The following is a 24,472-nucleotide window of genomic DNA, read 5'->3' as shown; positions in this document are numbered from 1 at the left end:
GAAGGCCTGGCAGCAAGATGCCTGCCTGCCTACCTCTCAGCCACAGAGTGGTACATTGGAGAGAGAGGCCTATAGATGCATTAAATACACATTCTAAACGTGTGGGGAAATGTTCGAATGAATACTTAAAGTGAGCTCCAAATACATTCCAAATTATACAAACTATGTAAGCTTTGTTCCAATATTTAAGAAACATGGGACAGGATTTCCTCTGGGTTCACTGTTCGTAGTGAAATTGTCGATGCATTTGTTATGGAGACGCTTGCGATTTCACTGCAACTAGTGAACAGAACAAATCTTGCCCCCTGTGAAAGAGCTCAGGATCCAGCAGAAACAGCATCTACTGCGGTGGTTACACTAGAGCTCTTCATTTAAAGTATTTCTTTCAATGTAGTAGACGCAACACAAACCATGGAGTAAATGTGACCAGCTGTGCTAAACCCCCACTGCTGATGCGGACTTTGTCTCATTCTGTGGAGAGAAAAATGAAAGGGTAAAAATCTGTGTTACATAAAAAGTATGAAGGACGTCTTACTTGCAAAGCTACAGTAGTGCAGTGGTTATAGAACTAGATTAGCAAAGTAAAGGTCAGGAATACAAATACCACCGTGGCAAGTTATGAACACAATGGGATAGAAATTTATCTTGGACGGGAGCACAAAATGGGCGGTAACGCATTGGCCGCCCATTATAGGCCCCGCCCGATATTGAGTTCTATTGACATTACTGGGACTGAATACCAGGTGGGGAGTATAACAGGCAGTCCATAGGATACTGCCCCTTATTACACTACCACCCAAGACACATTTTTACCCCAATCATGACAGCTGCCAGACTGTTGTAAAAAGCCAACTGGTTCACTGAAGCTCTTCAGGAAAGGGAACCAGCCACCTCTAACCAGTCTGGCCTACACGCTAATCCTTCTTCTTCTTAGGCAGTCCCTCGGGACCGAGGATGACTTGCTTCCACACTAAAAATGAGTTCTCAGGTGACTGATGAGTCCAATGTGGGACCTACAGTGTCTGTCACAGGTGGGGCAGATGGTGGTTGAAGGGGTGGGTGGGTGGGGTGCTTGGGTTGACGTGCACTCCTTGCGCTGCCTGTGCTTGGCTTCCGCTTGCTCCCGGTGAAGAGACTCGAGGTGTTCGATGCCTTCCCGGATGCTTCTCCTCCACTTTGTGTAGTCTTGGGCCAGGGATTCCCAGGTGTCGATGGGGATGTTACACTTTTTCAAGGAGGCTTTGAGGGTGTCCTTGAAGCGTTTCCTCTGCCCACCTGGGGCTCTCTTGCCGTGCTGGAGCTCCGAGTAGAGCGCTTGTTTTGGGAGTCTCATATCGGGTATGCGGACAATACACTCTAATCCACTACATGATTGACTCTTAATGCCTTCTGAAGTGGAGCAGTAAGCTACTGAGTTGTAAAGTTCAAGGAGAAGAATGCCCACCACCACCACCTCAGGACAACTAAGGATGGGCAATATATGTGGCTTTTGTCAGTGCCACCACAGCCCAAGAATAAATAAGGAAAAACTTACGCTCACTATAACAATTACAGGGTAGAAAAATCCTGTTGCGGGTGTTTTCCTAGACTCAACGCAACAAATTTTTCTCCAGCATTTTCTGTTGTTATTTCAAATTTTTCTCTCTGCTATTTTAACAAACCCGTTTATTTTAACCCATTTAAAATGAATCGGCTAATAACGTCTCCATTAAAATACCGGACAAAGATATTGGTTATGAGCGTGTTCAGCATTGGTATGGCATTGTCAACAGTAATTTCTACTCCATAAATCTAAACCGGCTGGATTGAAATCGCACTGTGTGATAATCACAACAAACGTAGTAACGGAGAGGGAGGGGAGGAAAATCTTCACCTGACTCACCGCCGGCCGGTCTGTCCTACCTGCTCAAGAGCAGTATTGATAGTGGACTAGTAGCAGGCTGTTTAACCAACCTTTCTTTCAGTCTGGGTATGTTGCAGAAACAGAACCATAACATCAATACTACAGCTTTAAAAAAAAGGAAAATGTTTGGTATGCTTTGTTTTGGAAGGTGGTTATGAATGTGCTCGCTTTCTTCCAGATTTTCTTTTTTTAAATAATATTCACCCTAAGGTGCAATTGTGAACAAACTGCTCTGGTGACTTTTCGTTGTGTGAATCTGCTTCTGGGTCTCTGGACATCAACCCCCTACGGAGTGTGTCTCAGAGCAGTCACGGTTGCCAAAAAGCAGATGTTTACAAATGAGGGAACACAGCAGGAGGCTTCAGACACAAAAGGGTTAAAAAAAAAACCTACAGCTCGAACGCAGATGACCCATGTATTTGGTATAAGTGGATGTTAACCCAATGGTGTCAAGATGATATTGTCACAGAGCTGTAAGTCAGTGAACATGACTGCTAGCGATAATAGCAGATGACCGTTCAGAGTGTGGTGAAGACATTCCTCTGTTCACTATTTTAATGGAGGTGTTAAAGTGGTAACATCTCCATTAAAACAGTGGACGAAAGAGAGTCACATGAATGTATTAAGCATCTGTCGGCTATAATCACCAACGGTAATTTCTACCCTGAAGTCATCTCATTATCATAATTTTGTGAGTAAGAAACATTTAAATACAATTTTTTTTTAATTTCACATTTTAGGAATCATCGTTTTATTGAACTGAAGACAGAAAGTATGGCTAATCCCTTTCTTCAAATAAGATAGAGATGCTGCTGTATGGGTGAATTGTCTGTGTATATATTTATACAGTATGCATGGTATATCATAAACAGATTTAATGATTTTATTAGTGAAGAAACTCTACCTTTTCTGCACAACTAACTTATATCCTTCCAAATCCAAGTTATCCTTGCTCTTCAACCAGATTTGTTGATCACTAACAGCAAGGCAGAGCTGTGGGACAGCGCGACACAGGATCATTCCAGCCTTTGCATCCATTTCACAAAAGGAAAGAAGCGAGTAAGAGAAAAGAAGCAGAAGATATGGTGAGGTCAGTACGCTTGGATGGGTCAGGACATTACTATTCACAGCAAGTAAAACACCATACTCAACTCAACAGTCATTGAGGCCTGTTTGTAACCAGTGACCTCCCATACAACCAGGGTGGCATTTTACAGTTCACTACAAGCCCCCCCCTCTCGTCACGTGACTAGACTTGACTATTCCAATGCACTCCTGGTCGGCCTCCCACGTTCCACCCTCTGTAAACTTGAGGTCATCCAAAACTCTGCTGCCCATCTCCGAACTCGCACCGTCCTGTTCATCCATCACCTCTGTGCTCGCTGATCTACATTGGCTCCTGGTTAAGCAACGCCTCGATTAAAAAATTTTCATCCTTGTTTTCAAATCCCTCCATGGCCTCGCCCCGCCCCGCCCTATCTCTGTAATCTCCTCCAGCCCTGCAACCCTCCGAGATATCTGTGCTCCATCAAATCTGGCCTCTTGAGCATTCCCGATTTTAATCACTCCACCACTGGCAGCCGTGCCTTTAGCTGCCAAGGCCCTAAGTTCTGGAAGTCCCTCTCTAAACCTCTCTGCCTCTCTTTCCTCCTTTAAGACGCTCCTTAAAACCTACCTCTTTGACCATCTGCCCTAATATCTCCTTATGTGGCTCAATGTCAAATTTTGTTTTATAACGCTCCTGTGAAGTGCCTTGGGATATTTTACTATGTTAAAGGCGCTATATAAATGCAAGTTGTTGTTGTTCTGGTCTTTGTTTTCTCTTTCTTTTCCTCTTTGACGCAATGAAATGACATAAGGTCAACACAGAAATCTGGAACACTTGCCCCCAAAAAAGCTGTCGAGGCTGGGGGTCAATTGAAAATTTCAAAACTGAGATTGATAGATTTTTGTTAGGCAAGGGTATTAAGGGTTACGGAACCAAGGTGGGTAGATGGAGTTAATATACAGATCAGCCATGTTCCAATTGAATGGCCGAACAGGCTCAAGGGGCAGGATGGCCTCCTCCTGTTCCTATGTTCCTATCACTTGATACTGTACTTCACATTTGCACACTAGCCACAAAACACCACAGGATTAAAAAATGAGTTTCCCATTTTACTGGGGAGCAAGGAATATTTAGTTGGTTCTTGGAGACTGGAAGCAGAAGTTTAAAATCCCTAGTGGCATCTTATAATCTACTGGGAGAAGATTCATTAAAAGCCCAGATGACATATCCCTGTTCCTCAAAATCTGAGGGTGAATTCTGAAAGTAAAACACCAGAGTTCTGACGCGAGGCCATCGACCTGAAATATTAATACGATAGCAAAATACTGCGGATGCTGGAAATCCGAAACAACAACAGAAAATGCTGGAAAAACTCAGCAGGCCAGGCAACATCCATGGAGAGAGAAATAGAGTCAACGTTCCGGGTCGAAGAGTTTCGAAGGGTTTCGACCCGAAATGTTGACTCTATTTCTCTCTTCACGGTTGTTGCCTGGCCTGCTGAGTTTTTCCAGCATTTTCTTTCAGAGCTCTCCCCATGTTATCTTACCTTAGCCCTGCATAGAGTGGAGCATATTTTCTCATTGGCACTGTTTTGGTACAAACTCTTAATACTTTTGCACCAAATTCCTGACTGTTTTAACATAGCCGTTAACTCAATTGGAAAATATACCCCTATACTTTATATCAGAACACTCTTCTGCCACCAATGTCAGTGGTACCTTTAAATGATTCTGCCATTCAAACTCATCCAGTTGATGATAGAATCATAAAATCATAGGATGGTTATAGCACAGAAGGAGGCCATTCGGCCTGTCAAGCCTGTGTCGGCCCTCTGCAAGTAGGAAAATATTCTTTAAAGTAAAATGTTTTCAATTCTTCAGGCCTCCCTCTCATCACGTGACTAGACATGACTGTTCAAATGCACTCCTAGCTGACTTCCCACGTTCTACCCTCCGTAATCTTGAGGTCATCCAAAACTCTGCTGCCCGTGTCCTAGTTCGCACTGACCCCGTTGGAACATGGTTCCACAGGCACTGGCAGTCTGCTGATACCTTGCTTAGGTGGCCATTCTTGACAGTGATTGTCAGCTGGCTTTTTAGCCTTGAAGGGGCCCATCACAATGCAGCTCTGTCCTGTCCTCACCGGTACATTTACTGGTACATGTCGCTGGATAGATGTTATTTCCCCCCTGAAATATTCGCTTAATTCTTTGGATCCTTTTTGAAACAAAATGTTCTAGGATATGAGATATAAACAATGTGACATTTCAAAAAAAAATGTTTTCACAATGCTTTCCTTATCATAGAACCAAAAACCTTTTCAGCACAGAAGGATTTCTCTCGGTCCATGATGTCTATGCTGGCTCTTTGCTAGAGCAATTGAAAACCAATACCACTGCCTGCTCTCCCTATAGTCCTGTATCTGCCTTTGCTTCAAATATTTATCCAATTTCCCCTTACACCACTCCCTGTGGCAAAGCATTCTATGCTCCAACAGCCCACTGTGTAAAGAGTTTTTTCTTAACCTTTCACTTCATTCTCTTTGTGACAATTTTAAACTGATTCACTTGTGACATTTTTTTCACCCCGCCAGGATATTTTTGGCAATATTGTGAGAGTTGCCAGTCTTTTTAAACCTGGATCTAATTAATCCGACATTAATTATTTGATTAGTTGAGTACCTTTGCAATGACCCACATATGAGATAAAGACCACCTTGACGCTCCTACTGAAGTCTTGTGTTTCTTTTGCTCCTTTTTAACGGAAGCAGCTTTCTCACTCCGCTTTTCAATAGTAATCGAAGGGTATATGACCAGCTGGGGATCGTTCTATTCGCAAAGCATAAAAGAAGACATTGAGTTGGCATTTTTTTGATGTCCTCGTCCTATTTTTACAGGCTCTCTCCTCCTTCTTTCTGCCTGCTCCACCACACCATCTGAATCCTCGGCTCTAGCTCTCATTCTTCCTTAACTTCCATTTAAAATGGTACTTGTCAGCCGCAGTGAAGATAAACACACCACAAAGCAGTGTTGTTTATAGCACAGAAGATGCCAAACAGCAGGTCAGAACACAAAACGCTGCAGCTTTACAATCAGACAAACTGCTGGAGCCAGCAGTTTGCAGCTACACGGCAGTGCAGACTAATTATAAGCTTATTTTTCAAGAGAGAGAAAAGAAACATATTGAAATACTTGTTAAATAGGGAAAAAAAGGGAGTCAAATCTAGTTGAGTCAAATCTAGTTGACATGGGGGAATGCAAAGCATAATTGTATCAGCAGGCATTTTGTTATTGCCAGTGATATTGCTAGGCATATTCTCTAATATGGATAGCCATTAACCCTTTAAAGCTGCAATTACCCCCACGTTTTACAGTTTTAATAAAGTACTTGCCAAAATACCACTAATGTGAAGACCAAATCTGTCTGAAAATATCTTCCATTATGGAAAGTTTGTTGTAACTCCCATCGCTTTGCTGTCAATCAATTGAGATGGAGTGGCTTAACCTATGCAGGCTTCTGTCGCTACTCTTAACTTGAATGCCTTCCTCCCCCCACTCCCAACAGATAATGTGTGAAATAAATGATGTATGGTGCTGTGAAACAAAACAGGCTAAATGTCATTTTCAGGTTGGCAAACTGTAACTAGTGGGGTGCCACAGGGATCAGTGCTGGGGCCTCAACTATTTACAATCTATATTAATGACTTGGATGAAGGGACCAAGTGTAATGTAACCAAATTTGCTGACGATACAAAAATAGGTGAGAAAGCAAGTTGTGAGGAGGACATAACGAGTCTGCAAAGGGATATAGATAGGCTAAGTGAGTGGGCAAAGATTTGTCAGATTGGCCTAGAAATTCGGTGGCACCCCAATTGGGGTGCCAAGCTCGCCCGGGCGCCGGAATTACCGCTCCGGGCGGAGCCGCTTGCACCAGCCCGATATTCAGTTTCAGTGCCCCAAACGGAAGCGGGGCGCTGCTTGAGGCGCCCCACATCCCTCTTGGGGCGCTGCAACTGAATATCGCAGCGCAACGTGCCGCAGCGCCACACGCTGCGGCACGGCACGCTGCGGTACTGCAGGCCTTCCTCCCCTTCTTAAAGGGGAGGGGCCTGCACCAGCGTGATCGGTGATCGCGAGTGCCGGCAAAAGAGCCCGGCACTGAGGAGAAGTGCCGGGCTCTTGGGACACAGCCGGCACTGCCCGGGGGGGTGCTCAGGAGGCCGGGGACGGCGGCGCGAGGAGGTGCTGGCAGGCGGCCAGCAAAAAAAATGCCCGCCCCGCACCTCCCCTTTAATTAGCGCCACTACTGCCGCAGGTAGGCCCCCCTGAACCAGTCGCAAATTGCGACCGGCGTTACAGCGGGGGGCGTGACCAAATATCGCGATCGGGGCGGTAGCGGGGCGCTGCGCACACTGATGGCGTCATCGGAGGCGACGCAGCGCTACAGGCTAACACCGCCATTAGCGCCCCACTATATTTCGCGGGAGGCGCTGCCAGTGGCGCTAAACCCACTAAGTGCCCTCTTTGGGCGCTAACTGGTGGCGCAGCCCACCGAATTTCTAGGCCATTGACTATAATGTGGGAAAATGTGAGGTTATCCACTTTGGTGGGAAGAATAGAAAAGCAAAATATTATTTAAATGGAGAGAGACCACAGAATGCTGCGGTACAGAGGGATCTGGGGGTCCTCGTACATGAAACACAAAAAGTTAGCATGCAGGTACAGCAAATAATTAGGAAGGCAAATGGAATGTTGGCCTTTATTGCAAGGGGGATGGAGTATAAAAGTAGGGAAGTCTTGCTACAACTGTACAGGGTGTTGGTGAGACCACACCTGGAGTACTGCGTACAGTTTTGGTCTCCTTATTTAAGGAGGGATATACTTGCATTGGAGGCAGTTCAGAGAAGGTTCACCAGGTTGATCCCTGGGATCAAGGGGTTGTCTTATGAGGAAAGGTTGAGCAGGTTGGGCCTATACGCATTGGAGTTTAGAAGAATGAGAGGTGATCTTATTGAAACATATAAGATTCTGAGGGGGCTTGACAGGGTAGATGCAGAGAGGATGTCTCCCCTCGTGGGGAAATCTAGAACAAGGGGGCATAGTTTCAGAATAAGGGGTCGCCCATTTAAGATGGAGATGAGGAGGAATTTCTTCTCTTAGAGGGTCGTGAATCTGTGGAATTCTCTACCCCAGAGAGCTGTGGAGGCGGAGTCAGTGAATATATTCAAGGCGGAGATTGACAGATTTTTGAACTACAAAGGAGTCAAGGGTTATGGGGAACAGGCAGAAAAGTGGAGTTGAGGCCAAGATCAGATCAGCCATGATCTTAGTGAATGGCGGAGCAGGCTCGAGGGGCCGAATGTCCTACTCCTGCTCCTATTTCTTATGTTCTTATGTCCATGCCTGTCATTCACCTAATGGTGAGTTCCTGATCTGGACTCTACCATCATGGAGAGACAAGGCTAGGCCCTTTCCCAAAGGAAGACAGGAACAATTGATAGGCCAATCACTCTCAGCTGCTCTTGAGCATTTCCTCAGTGATGACAATAAAAAGAGGCATTGATAGAGGCTTGGGAGAAGGTTGACTGTTGGTGCACCGGCATCCAGGAGAGGAAACTGGCCTAGACCTCCAAAGATGGCCAAGGGATTGATGGAAGATTGCATGGGGTCTGGGCAACCTTACGCACCACCACCCCACACCCCACACCCCCACTCACCCCCAAAATTGGGTAGACATTGGATTTTCTGGTTGGGCAGGACAGATTGGCACCAGACTTGTACCTGCAGTGCCACAGGAATACATCTGCCCATTCAACTGGTGTGCCCTCCCACTGAGCCTGCAAACTCCGCCAGGGTCCGTGTTGGAGGGCACCTGCTGGCACGATACTGACGTAACTAGTGAAACTATGTCTCCTCGATTTTCAGGGCTAAATGCCTTTAAAACAAATGAAAAAATGTGCATTGATAACATAATTTGTAATCATCAGGCATGTTAATGCGAATCGCAAGTTAAATGAAATGCTGCCTGAAACGCAGGTCTTGAATCTGTGAAAAGCAAGGGTGGAAAGGTTCAAAAACACGAAAGGATCACCTGTTGCCATCGCTCATGTGTAGTCTGGGGTCTGGAGTGCAATTGTAATACGTAGTTGCTGACCCAACCACTGCTGAAGGGTATGGAGTTAGGATGGAAGAATGCGACTAAATGGATAGCTCTTACAGAGTGCCAGCAAAGACACGATGGACCAAACTGTCTCATTATGGCCCTGTGATTTTATACACGGTGGGCAGTGGTCTGAATAGACAAATCAAGTGAGCTGTAGCTGATTGTAAACTTCAGAGGTCATTCAGAATGCAACTGTAACTAATTGTAAATATCTGGCTCCAGGTCAGAAGAAACCATCATGATATGACCAGCTTTCTTTTCCTATTTTTAAGATTCCTTTGCCTCTGTGTGACATCTGGAATGTGAAGTCATAAGTGTGACACACACACACACTTTTGACACAAGATTTTTACATATAGATAGATGGAGTCATTAATTAACAGAAAATATAACCCATCTTTTCACCCATTCTCTCTGCAGTATCTGATGAAAACAGAGCCAGAAAAAAAAATCAACCTGCACTGCTCTCACCACCTACTGGATTATTCAAAGCAGCCCAGATAGGATTCTTGACACATATCTTTCACCCATCTTTCAGCAAAGGAATACCATCAGACATTGGAATATCTCGGAATAGGCAAATCCTGGATAATGTATAGAATTCAAATTGAAGTAGTACTGTCAGTGTCACATCTTCAATCCATAGAGCAGGTCATGCAGATCGAAGGCCTTATCGCAACCCAGCTTTACCTTACGCTTTGCACACTATGCCAAACAGATGCAGCAAAACATACAGGTGTAACAGTGTCTTTACTAATATTAATAAAGAACACTGGGGCCAAAAATGCTTCGCCCCCAATGGCAATCTCTGGGCGGAGATTGGCGCAAAAAGTCCAATGAAGGTGGATTCTGGCGGGACCAAGGCGTGATGGCATTGGCACTGATGAAGGATGCTTGGCTATGCCCCATTTCCCATGCCCCCTCTAGCAGGTACCCAAGAAGTGCCAACACTGGCATGGTCATCTATTGAAGATATTTAAATCAGTTGACTTTGGCTTGACCCCAAGCGGGATCAGGAACAGAGGTCACCAGTGTCTCTGCTGCCACACTTAGGTCAGTGGAGTAGAGCTGACGGTTTTCAGCTCCAGTGTAAGAAACATCACAATTAAACTATGCCAGATTTAGTTAACAGTTGAACCTGAGTAGTACTCACCTTCCATTGAAGGAAGTGACGCTTCCTTGTCATGTCCATCTTTTCATGACAGGACTGAGTCATTTGTGTCCAGTCATACTTTTCTGGGAATTCTGTGCACACTTCCCAAGTCTCACACCTACAAAGTCAATCATGAATTGAGACCTTTAAAAATGTTTGTGCATTCTATCAACCACAAAGTTTCTTCATTTTAACTGATCCTTTAAGATTCTTTTTCATCTTAAAATTTGTCTTTCAATTTACAGCTGCATTTTCTTCATTTCAATAGAAGTACATATGAACACAAACAGTTGGAAACTTTCTAGGTAGAGGTACTGGAATCTATCTCACTTAAAAGGGGAAAAACACAACGAAAATTTGGTTTTCAAGCTCTTACTGTCTCTATCTGATGTCAGCTTCGTTATTTGGTAGCACTCTTTCCTCTGAATCAGAAGGTCATAGGTTCGAGCTCCACTATGCACACAATGTAGACTGACACTTCAGTACATGATTGAGGGAGTGCTACATTGTCACAGCTGCCATTTTTCACATTAAGCTGATAGGGTGGACATAAAAGATCCCACAGATTTTCCATAGAATCTTGGCATACAGAAGGAGGCCATTCGGCCCATTGTGCCTATGCCGGTTCTTTGAAAGAGCTATCCAATTAGTCCCACTCAGCCCCACTCATTCCCCATAGCCCTGCTAATGTTTTCTTTTCAAGTATATATCCAATTCCATTTTGAAAGTTACTATTGAATCTGCTTCCACCGCCCTTTCAGGTAGCGCATCCCAGATCATAACAACTCGCTGTGTAAAAAAGTGTCTCTTCTTCTACCCTCTGGTTCTTTTGCCAATTATCGTAAATCTGTGTCCTCTGGTGACCGAATCACCAGCCAGTGGAAACAGTTTCCGTGAAGGTGAGATTTCATAAAACTGAAAACAATTATACATGTGTAAAAATGTACCTCATCAGCTAGGCGGGGTTCTGCAAGCCTAACTGTGGGTGCTGTTTCTCCAGATTAAAATGGCCAGTAAGTGGCCTCGAAACGGGAAGCCGGTTTTCACTGAATACCCAATATTTGAAGAAAGACTTGCTTTTATATAGCACTCTTCACATCTTCAGGATGTCCCAAAGTGCTACACAGCCAATAAATTACTTTCTGAAGTATAATCACTGTTGTTTTGCACATGAATGCAGCAGCCCACTTTTGCACAGCAAGATTTCACAAACCGCATTGAGATGAATATCTAGTTAATCCGCTTTGGTTGACGGGCATTGAGAGAACACCCTGCTCTTCTTTGAAAAAGTGTCACAGGATCTTTTACGTCCACTTAGGAACATAGGAACAGGCAAAGGCCATTCAGCCTCTCGAGGCTGATCTGTACCTCAACTCCATTTACCCGCCTTAGCTCCAAAATCCCTTGATATCCTTACCTAATAAAAATAGCACTTTAACACTTGAACAGGCCGACAGTTCAACATTTCATCTGAAAGATGTCATCGCTGACAATGCAGCACTCATTCAGCACTGCATTAGAGTGTCAGCCTGGATTATGTGTGCAAATCCTAGACTGAGGCCTAGAAATTCAGTGGGCCTTGCGCCCACTTAGCGCCTAAAGAGGTCTTTTGCGCCGGCGGGGTGGTAGCGCGGAAATTGAGTGCAGCGGTATTGGCGGCGGTAGCCATTAGCGCTGCGCCGGGACCAATGACGTCATCGGTGTGCGCGGTGGCCCGTAACGCCCCGAAACCGCGCCGATCCCCATATTTATTTGCGCCCGCCTCCTCCGAAGCGGGCGCAAACAGCGAACAGAAAACGGGGCCGTCCTGCTGCCATAGTGGGGCGCTTTAAAGCTGAAGGTGCGGCCGGCCGCTTTTTCGGCGGCCGCCTGCCCGCACCTCCTTCCCCGGCCTCCTCCACCCCCCCCCCCCCCCGCGGCATTGCCGGCTGGTTTCCGTGGAGCCCGGCACTTCTCCGTTGTGCCGGGTTCTTTTGCCGGCACTCGCGATCGGGGCTCCGGCCGTTGCAGGCACCTCCCCCTTAAGAGAAGGAGGAGGCCTGCAGTACCGCAGCCTGCCGCACCGCATCGGGTGGCGCTGCGGCATCTAGCGCGCCGATATTCAGTTGCAGCGCCCCAAACGGAGGCAGGCACACCCTGGTATAGCGCCCGCTTCCGAATTGGGGCGCAGAAGACGAATATACAGCGTGCGCTAATGCCTCCCCGCCCAGTGCTAACTTTTGGGCGCGAGCGAGCTGCCCGCGCCCAAGTGAATTTCTAGGCCTGAGACTTTAACATGTTATGTAAATCAATTTTGGTTCCTTACTCCCATTTAGGGCTGGTGTTACAGACGGCTGGGAGGAACCTTTAACACTGCTCTTAACGTTTTAAATGGAACAGATCAAATCTTGAGGAAGGATCCCAGGTTATACCATAACAAAGGGTAAGATTGTTTTTATTAGAAAACTGTTATCCAAGTTTACCGCCCTTGACCAGACGTCGTGGGTTCCACTCACCAATGACTGCATGCATGACTCCATGTGTAAAGCATTAGGATCCTGCCAGTGATGAATATTAACATATAAATAGATGCTTATTATCAGCTGGGGGAAGCACGTTTTCATTAACTTGCATGGATCTAAGGCTGCAGATACTAACAACTTGATTTAGGATCTATCCACCAATGAGGGAACAACAACTTGCATTTATATAGCATCTTTAACGTAGTAAAACATCCCAAGAGCGTTAGCAAACAAAATTTAAACAGCACTAAGAACACCCCTTTCCAAATCCCCAGGCCAAACCAGTGTAAAAGAAATATAAGTGCAAATAGGGCTGAGTTCCCAAGGTTTCATGGGCTGGATTTGCTGGGATTGTGACCACATATAGACAACCCAGCCTTCAACCATCAGGAACTCAGTCTCTGCTGGTACTCCGTGAAATGCTTTGTGCTTTAAACTTTAAACTCCAATCCAAAAAAGCCAGAAAAATGAACGGAATAATACAACAGGTCATACCACACCTGTGTTATTCCTCACAGTGTCAGCTGTGGTTCAGTGGGTAGCACATTTGCCTCTGAGTCAGAAGGTTGTTGGTTCAAGTACCACTCCAGGGGCTTGAGCATATAAAGCTAGGCTGACACTCCAGTGCAGTGCTGAGGGAGTGCTGCACTGTTGGAGGTGCCATCTTTCAGATGAGACATTAAACCGAGGCCCCGTCTGCGGTCCCAGGTGGACATAAAAAATTCCATGGCACTATTTCAAAGAAGAGCAGGGGAGTTCTCCCCGGTGTCCTGGCCAATATTTATCCCTCAATCGACATAACAAAAACAGATTATCTGGTCATTATCACATTGCTGCTGAGCGTAAATTAGCTGCCACGTTTCCCACATTACAACAGTGACTACATTTCAAAAGTACTTAATTCGCTGTAAGGCACTTTGAGACGTCCGGTGGTCATGAAAAGCACTATAGAAATATAAGTCTTTCTTTTTTTCCCTGAGAAAGAACTGCATGCTTGTGAGTTATGGGACCTTTGCACTTACAAAAAGTACAGCAGTAGTGTAAAATCTTGTCTAGATCTTCTAATGCTCCTGTAAAAGGCCATCTTGACGTCCCCGTACCAGCAGAACCCATGACTGATGAGTCTCTTATAACCAGTGAGATAGTCTCAATTAAACGGCTTTCAAATTTAATACTGTAACTCATTAAAGCATGTCTTAATGTAAAACGAAAGGTCTAAGATATTAATAAAATGTGGTCAAAGCATCATACTTTTCCAAGCCAGTTAAGGCACCATCATATTCCAGAGGAGTTTTATAAACCACCTTCTGGTCCTGCTCCATAACTCCTATTACCCGGTCGAATCTCACACACAGAAATGGTTTGCTGATGCTCCTGTAAAACATACAGACAGCAACAAGTAATTATCAGGTTTTTAGTTTTTTCTTTCCGCTGCGAAATGAAATTACAAAATAAATAAAACAATTAACTCCAATGCACACGTGAATGCTATTTTATAAAGTGATTCAACTACATTATCTTTAAGAGCCCTCAATTCCAATTATTTATATGTTTAAAACAATCTATATAATTAAGGACTCCAAAAACAAAACAAGAGTTAAAAAAAATTGATGAAATGGTAAAATAATTGAAATAATTACTTTTAAAATTTCCAGTGGCCTCTACATTTATAATACCGTAGGACTCTGCCCGAGGATTTTTTTTTTGTCTCTGTCTGTCTCTTCCTTGACTATTTTACACTCCTTGCATCATAATTGTACTGTATATAATATAGTTGACATGGTTAGCTAATTGGAATAAAAAGAATATGTACATAATTCCAAAAAATGAACTATTGGAGCTTTCAAATTAATGCATGATCTAATTTGCAAAATTAGACATTATGCAATCCTTTACATGACAAATTAATTTGGATTGCAGCTCGATTCCTTCATAGGAATTGTACACATCGTATAAAAATAATTCTACGTGCATTAAAAAAAAAGGTTTTAACCCTTCAGGTGTCACACATACAAATTTCTGTCACACTCAAAGAAACGCAATTAGCCTCTTGTTGATTTTAGGATATACCTAACAGCAAATAGCCTTTCTAATTGACCTCAAGACATATCTATTCACAGCAATTAGTCCTTATGGCCTTAAAGGAACATGCTGATACAAGATTCTGAAGGGGATTGACGGGGTAGATGCTGAGAGGTTGTTTCCCCTGGCTGGAGAGTCTAGAACTAGGGGGCATAGTCTCAGGATAAGGGGTTGGCCATTTAAAACTGAGATGAAGAGGAATTTCTTCACTCAGAGGGTTGTGAATCTTTGGAATTCTCTGCCCCAGAGGGCTGTGAATGCTGAGTCATTGAGCATATTCAAGGCTGAGTTACAGTAGATAGATTTTTGGAATCTAGGGGAATCAAGGGATATGGAGATCGGGTGGGAAAGTGGAATTGAGGTCGATGATCAGCCATGATCTTATTGAATGGCGGAGCAGGCTCGAGGGGCCGTATGTCCTACTCCTGCTCTTACTTCTTAAGAACTTATGTTCTTGAAACACCGATCCACCTTAGCAGCAGAATAATACATTGTGAACTACATGATATAATGCCCCTGTCTTTATAAAACAGTACAAATTCCAGCTTCCAGTGTGCAGGAGATCTGGTAGTCCTTCAATTTTTTTTATACTTCAGAAAGTCTACATTAGCAATAGTTCAGTATTTATAATAACTTTCCTGGTTGAAAGTCCAAAATATAGATCAGAGTACTTTCTAAATGGTGAAAAGCTAGAAGCAGTAGAGATCCAAAGAGACAGATACAAAAAAAAATCAAAAAAAGTAATGGAATGCTGGCCTTTATAACTAGAGGACTAGAATACAAGGGCTTAGAAATCATGCTACAGCTATACAGTACAAAGCCCTGGTTAGATCACTCCTGGAGTACTGTGTTCAGTTCTGGAAAGATAAATTTGCTTTGGAGGGACTGCAGTGTAGGTTTACCAGAATGATGCCTAGAGTCCAAGGGTTAAATTACAAGGAGAGATTATACAAACTAGGGTTGTAATCCCTGGAATTTAAACAGTTAAGGGGTGATTTGATCAAACTTTTCAAGATATTGAGGGGAACTGATAGGGTAGAAACCCAGGGCTGGATTTTGCCAATGGGGAGCTTTTGGAGGCGGGACTCCCACTTGTTGGGTTTCAGTCCCGCCTCCATCAACTTCTGGCCAACCCACGCTATTTTCCCTTGATTGACCTTGTTAAGCCCGCCCAGCGGGCTTAGCAGGCCAATTAAGGGAAAGCTGATTACAAAGAACGTCAACATATGACGTTTCATCTGTCAAAAATTTTTGACAGATGAATTGTCATCGTTTGACAGCTCTGTGAAGCTGTCAAACACTGACATTCTCTGTAGTTTGATGAGTTCTTGAATACAAGAACTCATCAAACCTCTTTCTTTTGCAGAAATTAGATGGTTGTTGGAATTGGAGAATGCAACGGCCATCTGTCATCTCTGTCGCGGAGGTGCGAGACTCTCCGCATACCCACTGATTGAAGCCTGCAGGAAGAAACAAAGGTAAGTAATCTTTTTTTAACACTTTCCACTTACCTCAGATACTCACCTCTCCACACTTGCACCCATCACTTACCTTCACAGCGCACTTTTGGACCCCTCCGACCCCCGCAGACCCACTATTCGCCTCAGTGACCCTGGCAGGTTTCGGAGCCTTCGGGAAGCCCGCACTTGTGGGCAAAATGGGGATAATCCTCTTATCTGCCTGTTAACTATCTGTAAACAGGCAGTTAAGTGGCTGTAATCCCTTCCCACCCTCAAGGAGACGGGACCCGGCGCAGGATGGCTACACGCCTCCTGGCAAGATGGCACAGAGGCAGGTTGGGGACGGGTTGGGCACCCGCCCCCAGATTCTGCCATTTTGCCAGCTGTCCCACCTCCAAACCCACCTCCCCAGGGCTGGCAAAATCCAGCCCAAAAAAACTATTTCCGCTGGTGGGGACATAGCCTAAAAATTAGAGCCAGGCCTTTCAGTAGTGAAGTTAGGAAACAGTTCTGCACATAAAGGGTGGTAGATGTTTGGAACTCTCTTCTGCAAACAGCAGCTGATGCTGGGTCAATTGTTAATTTTAAATCTGAGACTGATTTTTTCTGTTAACCAAAGGTATTAGGGGATATGGGGCAAAGGCGGCTATATGGAGATAGGTCACAGGTCACAGATCAGTCATGATCTCATTGAATGGTGGAACAGGCTCGAGGGGCTGAATGGCCTCCTCCTATCCTATGTTCCTATTGTGTTTAATTCCAGAAATAAAGATTGCAGAACAGCAATAAAAAATGCATATTAAGTTTATTTCTTTATTGAAACTTTAGAGAGAAATCGAGTTGCCCTGTCCTAAGCTTAGTGACACAGAGGCACTGTTCTTGAAAATAGCTGGCAGAAGGAAGCTCAATTTTGAGACACTGCAATTTGGCCATGTCACACCCTTTACTGATACGATTACAGGATTCATACAGAAGTACTCTACAACTTCACACTGGAAACTTTCATTCACTCTTGAAGGCTCACAATTTTCATGAAAAAGCATCAGGTAAATTTTTCCCCCTTGTTTACAAACACACATCGCAACACTAGATGGAGGAAGGATGTTCCCGATGGTCGGGGAGTCCTGAACCAGGAGTCACAGTCTAAGGATAAGGGGTAAGCCATTTAGGACAGAGATGAGGAGGAATTTCTTCACCCAGAGAGTGGTGAACCTGTGGAATTCTCTACCACAGAAGGCAGTTGAGGCCAATTCATTAAATATATTCAAGAAGGAGTTAGATATATTTCTTGAGGCTAAAGGAATCAAGGGATATGGGGAGAAGGCAGGGACAGGGTACTGAATTTGGATGATCAGCCATGATCTCATTGAATGGCGGAGCAGGCTCAAGGGGCCGAATGGCCTACTCCTGCTCCTATCTTCTATGTTTCTATGTTTCTATGCAATAATATCACACATCAAAATCCTTCAACACAACGTCAGTGTGACAAGAATTATGTCTTTTTTTCTCCGCAAATAATAAAAGATTTTCCAGATGCTTTACATGAAAGCGATGTTCAATTATAACATAATCCCTCAGTTCATGATCCCTAACAGTTTCAATCACCTTATTTTTTTTTTTAGGGACAATTGAAAAAAGTAAATAATTTACTGACACAAGCACCGAGGTGGTCATTTTTAGGCCGTACACCAGCGGAACGCATTGTCTGCAGAGTACAGAACCCGCCTGATTTTCGATCTGCTCCACTAGTTTACCGCCCAAGTGGTGAAGAGGAAAATTACCCACTGAGCCAACAAGGAGTCCACTATATCCCCTCACTTGCTGCTGAAAATGGAAATAAACAGCACTGCCCGCTTTCCTTAAATCTACGAGAACAAACTGTGTTATTCATTCTTTCCCGGTCATAATTACTCTGTGAATAAAAGAGTCCAACCTTGCATTTTTAGCAGGATGTAATAACTCAATTCAGAGGAATCTTACTGCTAAAGCCTGTTAAAAAGCTACAAAAATTATACATTACGGAGCTGCTAATTTTTTTTCTTTTTGATCTTAGTTCAAGCATCTCGCTCTTAAAAAATAAAATGTCAGATTTGCAACTAAGGTTTGTACTTGTCAAGCCACTCAGTTTAAATTTGTGCTTTGGTAGTTAATTGAGGGACTAGTGAAACACACCGTTGTACTTTCCCCTCTCTTACAAGTAGATTGCATCGCTTCAGAAGGCAGCCATAGAGAATGCGGGTCCTATCTATTTGTCATTCCATTTATTGTCACTGGTGCATAAAAGGTTAAGACATTATTGGGAGCAACACAAACAATGGGGACTGTGTTGTCAGAGGGTTTGATAAAATTCACTTAAGATACTTTTCAATTACTGTCCATTTCGCCTTAAAAAATGGACAAAACATGAATGCTGTGGAACAGGTCAGTGCAACCCAGAACAACGACAGGATGATGGGCTGTGCCCCCTGTAGTGTTTCCATCTGCCATCATTAAGGTGACTATTCAAACATGAAAAATTCCTTCTCGGAGTGCTGACAGGCAGACATCAGGAACTATGACAGGGCTCTATGGATAAAGCTAGACAGAGATGTCGTGCTTCCCCAGCATGTCTAGAGACGCGACCTCAGAAAAGAAAAAATCCCAGGGATGTAATAAAACAGTTATTACCTGGGGTTGTTGCATTCCCCTTTGCAGTGAGCTAACCAAAGCGAAGGTCAGCCCGAGATCACAGAGATAACAATTGCATTTTCATTTTACCTGTAGTCTTCTCCGTAAGACACCCAAACCTTCTGATCGTTTTCAAGAAAAAGGGGATTTGTTATTTCTTGTCCATTTTCATCAAACAGCCGAGGAGGACGAAGGTTGAGACCTGAAGCATGGTATCCCGGAGAGCACTGGAGCCTTTGGCAAATCATCTGAAGCAACTGGGATAGGGCCATAGAAAAAAGAATGATTTGAAAAATTGTTTCAGGTCTTGTGCAATTGTAATCCTAACACATATTAATTAAGTTCAAAAGAGTGCTCGGGGAGTGTGAAATGATTGAATTGTTTATCTTGTTGTAAGGAACCAAAGAGAACACAGGCTTGTTACCAGCAGGGGGTGCAACAGTATTACCATTGACTCTGACCCCTGCTCTTGTGCTGGTTTACAGACAGGGGATTGTTCAGTGTAATCATAAGTTGCCTGCTCTTCATTTTACTCGTCTCCTTAAGACTGGGTTCATGATGTCGACCCCATCCAGCGCAACCTATGTATTAATTTTTCCTCAGAACCAGCGCACACGCAGGTAATGATATTGAGAAACTGAGATCGGGTCAGTGGGGCGATTGTCAACTGCCAGTCGCCCGTTTCTAGCCTGAATAACGGGTGGCCAGTAATTGACAATCGGGGGGGGAAAGCACCATTGACACCCAAAGCCCACCTGATGCAATAATCTGGCACCTCTGTAAATGGGCTAGCAGCTACTTAAATATGCAAATTTTGTTCCTGCACAGTTGCTAAAACCCCGATTGCAATTTTCAGGTACAAATGGGCTCACAAAATGGCCCAGGTAATTTTTAAAAAATTGGTGGATTTTGAGTTTACAGGCGTGCTCCTCGGCCCCCCAAAAAAACTCCAGCCCATTGCCAGCTCATTCGAGGGCATCCCCCCCCACCTTCCCAAATCTGACCTGCCAGCTGGCGGAGCGTATGAGTAGGCCGGGAATGGTAGCATAGTGGTTATGTTACTAGACTAGAAACCCAGAGGGTTAGACTAATAATCTAGTAAAACATGTGTTCAAATTCCACCACAGCAGCTGGGGAATTTAAATTCAATTGAATAAATCTGCAATAAAAAGCTGGTATCAGTAATGGTGACCATGAAACTACAGGATTGTCATAAAAACCCATCTGGTTCACTAATATCCTTTAGGGAGGAAATCTGCTGTCCTTACCTGGTCTGGCCTACATGTGATTCCAGACCCACAGCAATGTGGTTGACTCTTAACTGCACTCAGTTGTACCAAACCACTATGACAAAGTCAGCACTATGGGAGTACCTTCACCTCATGGACTGCAGCGGTTCAAGACAGCTCACCACCACCTTCTCAAGTGCAATTAGGGATGGTCAATAAATGCTGGTCTTGCCAGTGACACCTACATGAATTTTTTTTAAATCCTGCCCTCCCACAACTGGGGGTGGCTGCTTGGCACCTGCAGTTCACTGGTGGCATGCCAATGAGACCAGGACCACACGCCGGCAGCATGGTCACTCTGGCAACTTTGCACTTGTTCTGGGCAGAAGTTGAAAATCACACCCCGCTGTGTTCAATAAAGCAACATTTAATCTGAGACATAATGGATAATAAATTCACTGTTGTGCGATTCTTTCCCTGTGCCTATCTGGGTGATAATGCTATGGAATGGAGCACCTTCCATTTTGGAGTCAGATATAGCAAAGTAAAGCTCCCTCATGCCACAACAATGCACCTTAGTCCCTACTCCAGAATTGGCTTACGCCAGTGTGACAATTCTCTTTTTCCTACACTGTCCATCCTGTAGCCTCTCTAAGTGAGGCCAATTTAGTGTCAAATTGGGTCCTTTTGTACTGTGGCACATGCCCACAAGGAATTGGGTTGAGGGTGCCAAAGCTCATTTCACATAGGGCCCTTACATCCATCCGGCACAAGAGACCTCCATCCTATCAGTCTGCTGGATTGAAATCTATGTTTAATGTTGAAAGGCTCGTGCTTAACTTACTACACCAACCAGTATCCATAAAAGTGAGATTGAACAGCTTTGGTTCAACTTCAAGAAATACTGGGGGTAAAATTCAACTTCAGCAGGGGCTCAAAATGGGTGGTCGCAGATTGGCTGCCCATTATACACCCTGTCTGATTTTAGTTCCTACTGAAGTCTATTGGGCAGCCGATCTGCTACTGCCCATTTTGCGCCCCTGCCAAAGTTGAACTTTACCCCCAATAACCAGTCCATACAGAGCATCCCTTTCCCGCAGAGATGGAGGGGGAAAACATCAGTGACCAATTCTGGTCTGCTCTCGTATGCCTCCTAGCGGACGGCTATAGGAGCAGCAATTAACAAAAGTGGCAGCAGGTCACCTACTTGGAAATAGCACACACTGTGGGTTGTGAAGGAGGAGAGAAAGAGGCCAGAACAAAAAAAGAATCGTTGCCAAATGTAAATTTACATGCGTTAGAAACTGCGCAGCACAGGTGTAGAATCATCTGGGAGACTTACCTTTTCATAAAAACATTCATACAGGGAAGATATAGGAAGCATAATGGTGTGGCTCCAAATAATGTAGCTGAATAATTTAGATCTTAAAATTGCTTTCTCATTGTTCAATAAATGAAAGCTTTAAATGGTTGGCTATATCTCAATAGCATACCAACAGTAAGTGAACGCTGTGAAATTATTTATCAAGGCAGCTTTTCCAGTAAATGTCACAGGACACTAACCTAAGTATAGAGAGGTTATGAAGACAGATAAAGTATGTTTCCTATTATATGGTGAGCACCCAGCCAATGTGAATTCTCAGGGCATCTTGTTGTGAGGCATAACAACTGCAAATGTGGGCAACTGTCAGCCAACAGTAGAGGCTAAACAGACACATTGTAAAGGGGGTAATTCTAACCTAACTCACCTGGTGGAAAACCCAAGGGATCGGGTGGAACACCGGTTTTACACCCCACCCAATATTACTCTCTGCTGATTTCAATGGAGGGTAAAATTGGGCGGGGCGTAAACCAGCGTTGCACCTGATCCCGTCAGTTTCCCGATTAGGTTAAAATTGCCACCAATTTGTTTTATTTTATTTAACCAGCACTTTTATTATTATTGCAACAATATTTACTTAGCAAAAAAAAATCCTTACTCTTTCCATCATGAATTTGTCATTGCCAGCCTCTTTCTCGATGGTCTTCATGTTAATATAGATGAGAACTTCTCTTGTGCTCTGACCATTCCGATACACCTAATAAATTAGCCAAACAAAAGGGGTTATTGTCTGCACATGTGTTAATATCCAGCTACAGTGTGGCATTTTCTGGAGTGCTTTATGGTATTTTGAAGTGATAAGGCGCCATATGAATCCAAGTGTTATATTTCTTGCTATTACTTAGTCTAACACACATCATGTTGTGTCCAGTAGAGATTTGTTTCAGATGTTGCAGTTCTCCCATCTGCCAGTGTTACTTAACAATGTTGATAGATAGATGGAACTTGCACTTATATAGCCTTTCACGACCTCTGGACGTCCCAAAGCGCTTTACAGCCAATGAAGTACCTTTTTGAGGTGTAGTCACTGGTGTAATGTAGGAAACGCGGCAGCCATTTTGCACACAGCAAGCTCCTACAAACAGCAATGAGATAATAACCAGATAATCTGATGTTGGCTGTGAGCTAAATATTGGCCAGGACATCGGGGAGAGCTCCCCTGCTCTTCTTCGAAATAGTGCCTTGGGATTTTTTACGTCCACCTTGACAGGGTAGACGGGGCCTCGGTTTAACGTCTCATCCAAAAGACAGATGCAAGAAAAATACTGCTGTAAAATAAACAACTGAACAGCAATGCAGCTCGCAACAGTGACACCAGATAACTCACGAGCCTGGAGGTCTCTGGTCTGCTGTCATTTGCTAGGTTACTTTTCAGTAAACCAGCAAATTTTTGTTAGGTGAGGCTATCAAGGGATACGGAGCTAAGGCGGGTGGGTGGAGTTGAGGTGCAGATCAACCAAGATCTAATTCAAGGGCGGATCAGGCTCGAGGGGCTGAATGGCCTACTCCTGTTCCTATGTAAACCACTGTTCACTATCATTTATCCTCTACTAATGGATCTCCAATGGTATTGATCGTGGTAAATCAGAGGATGCGCTGTTATATTAGGTCAGGATTATTGTAATGCACAATGTATTGTTATTCTGCTATGGTAAAGTTGTGTTTAAGTTGCCTGGTCAATTTAAGGCTGTAAGCAAACACAACCTGAGATCAATTAGAGTGTAATTGCTGTTAGGCAAGGGAAGCTTGCAAATTGGAACGTATGTCCAAAACAAAATTTGCATGAAATGACTGGCTTTCTTTTTATATACTTGTGACACTTTGAAGTGCGATGGTCACTCTTGAAACAGACAGAAAGCATTTTCTTTTATGCACCACCTCATCATAGCTCAACGCACGTTACAACCAACAGATTGTCAAGTATAGTCGCTGTTATTATGTAGGCAAACACAAAAGTGAATTTGTGCAGAGAAAGATCACACAAACAGCAAATGATCTGTGTTGCTTGAAGGAGAAAGGTTGGCCAGGGCAGCTCCCTGCTTTTCGTCATATAGCTCCACTGGAGCATTTACATCTACCCAGGCAGGAATCTGAAAGACAATGGCTGCGATTTTGCCAGCGCTCAGAGGGCAAGTTTGGAGATGGGTCAAAGGGTAAAATCATTTTGATTGACGGCAGGTTGGGATCCCGCCGTCAACCCGCCTCCAAACAATTTTCACAAGTGTCAGCTCCCCGATTTGCGCATGGACCCGGCGGGATGTGGATTAAAGGCAATTACCTGCCTATTAACAGGTGGTTGCTAGTCGTTGACAGGCTATTTTTGAATTTTGCCGCTTCTGCCTCGGGTTTCCTGATGCCCGGACACCACGCCAGGTAAGTGTGGCGTGATGTGAGTCTGCTGTAGTGTCTCTGGATTGATGACAGCTGCAGAAGTGGTGTGAAGGATCCAATGTTGCGCTGGTGAGTCTCAGAGGTAAGAAAATGTTGAGAAATGCATTTTTAATACATTTACACATTTTTTTAGGTTACAAGTTTTGAAATCCATGTCCAGAGCCACCTCACTGGGAGAACCTCTCTCACCAGTGACAGATCGCTTCTGTCACCTCACCTGCAGCTGCCATCCATTCCAGCCGATGGAGGGAGTCATTGGAGAGCCTGGGTGCAAGAAGTGACCTTTGTGCAGTGATTGTCAGTGTTTGCAGCACCTCAATGCTGTCAAACACTGAGAAGTCAACTGTCAAAAAAAAAGTGCGTGGTCCCTTTAAGAAAACCAGCAGATGACACGTCATCAAATGACATCATTTGACCAGCTTCCTCTTAATTGGCCGGCAAGCCCGCAGGTCAATCAACGTAAAATCACATCTGTGGGCCGGATGCAGCTGGGGGG

The 24,472-nt window shown here is 44.2% G+C and overlaps 1 protein-coding gene across 1 annotated transcript in view; it reads right to left on the bottom strand.

Moving 5' to 3' along the window:
- The window catches only part of LOC147107159 (doublecortin domain-containing protein 1-like), a 731,408-nt gene that overhangs the window by 492,746 nt on the left and 214,190 nt on the right, over positions 1–24,472 (bottom strand). The window contains exons 10-16 of the mRNA XM_086008298.1: positions 22,184–22,282; positions 19,066–19,232; positions 14,018–14,140; positions 10,266–10,383; positions 5,632–5,778; positions 2,808–2,929; positions 411–471 (exon numbers count right to left, since the gene is read on the bottom strand). Coding sequence (XP_085864424.1) covers positions 411–471; positions 2,808–2,929; positions 5,632–5,778; positions 10,266–10,383; positions 14,018–14,140; positions 19,066–19,232; positions 22,184–22,282 — 837 coding nt within the window. The remainder of the gene's footprint in view (positions 1–410; positions 472–2,807; positions 2,930–5,631; positions 5,779–10,265; positions 10,384–14,017; positions 14,141–19,065; positions 19,233–22,183; positions 22,283–24,472) is intronic.

This window comes from Somniosus microcephalus, chromosome 15 (genome assembly GCF_052327205.1).
Source record: "Somniosus microcephalus isolate GS21.2 chromosome 15, FLI_Smic_1.0, whole genome shotgun sequence".
Classification (NCBI taxonomy): Eukaryota; Metazoa; Chordata; class Chondrichthyes; order Squaliformes; family Somniosidae; genus Somniosus; species Somniosus microcephalus.
Note: the sequence above shows the minus strand (reverse complement) of the source record. Positions and strands in the feature narration are given on the sequence as shown.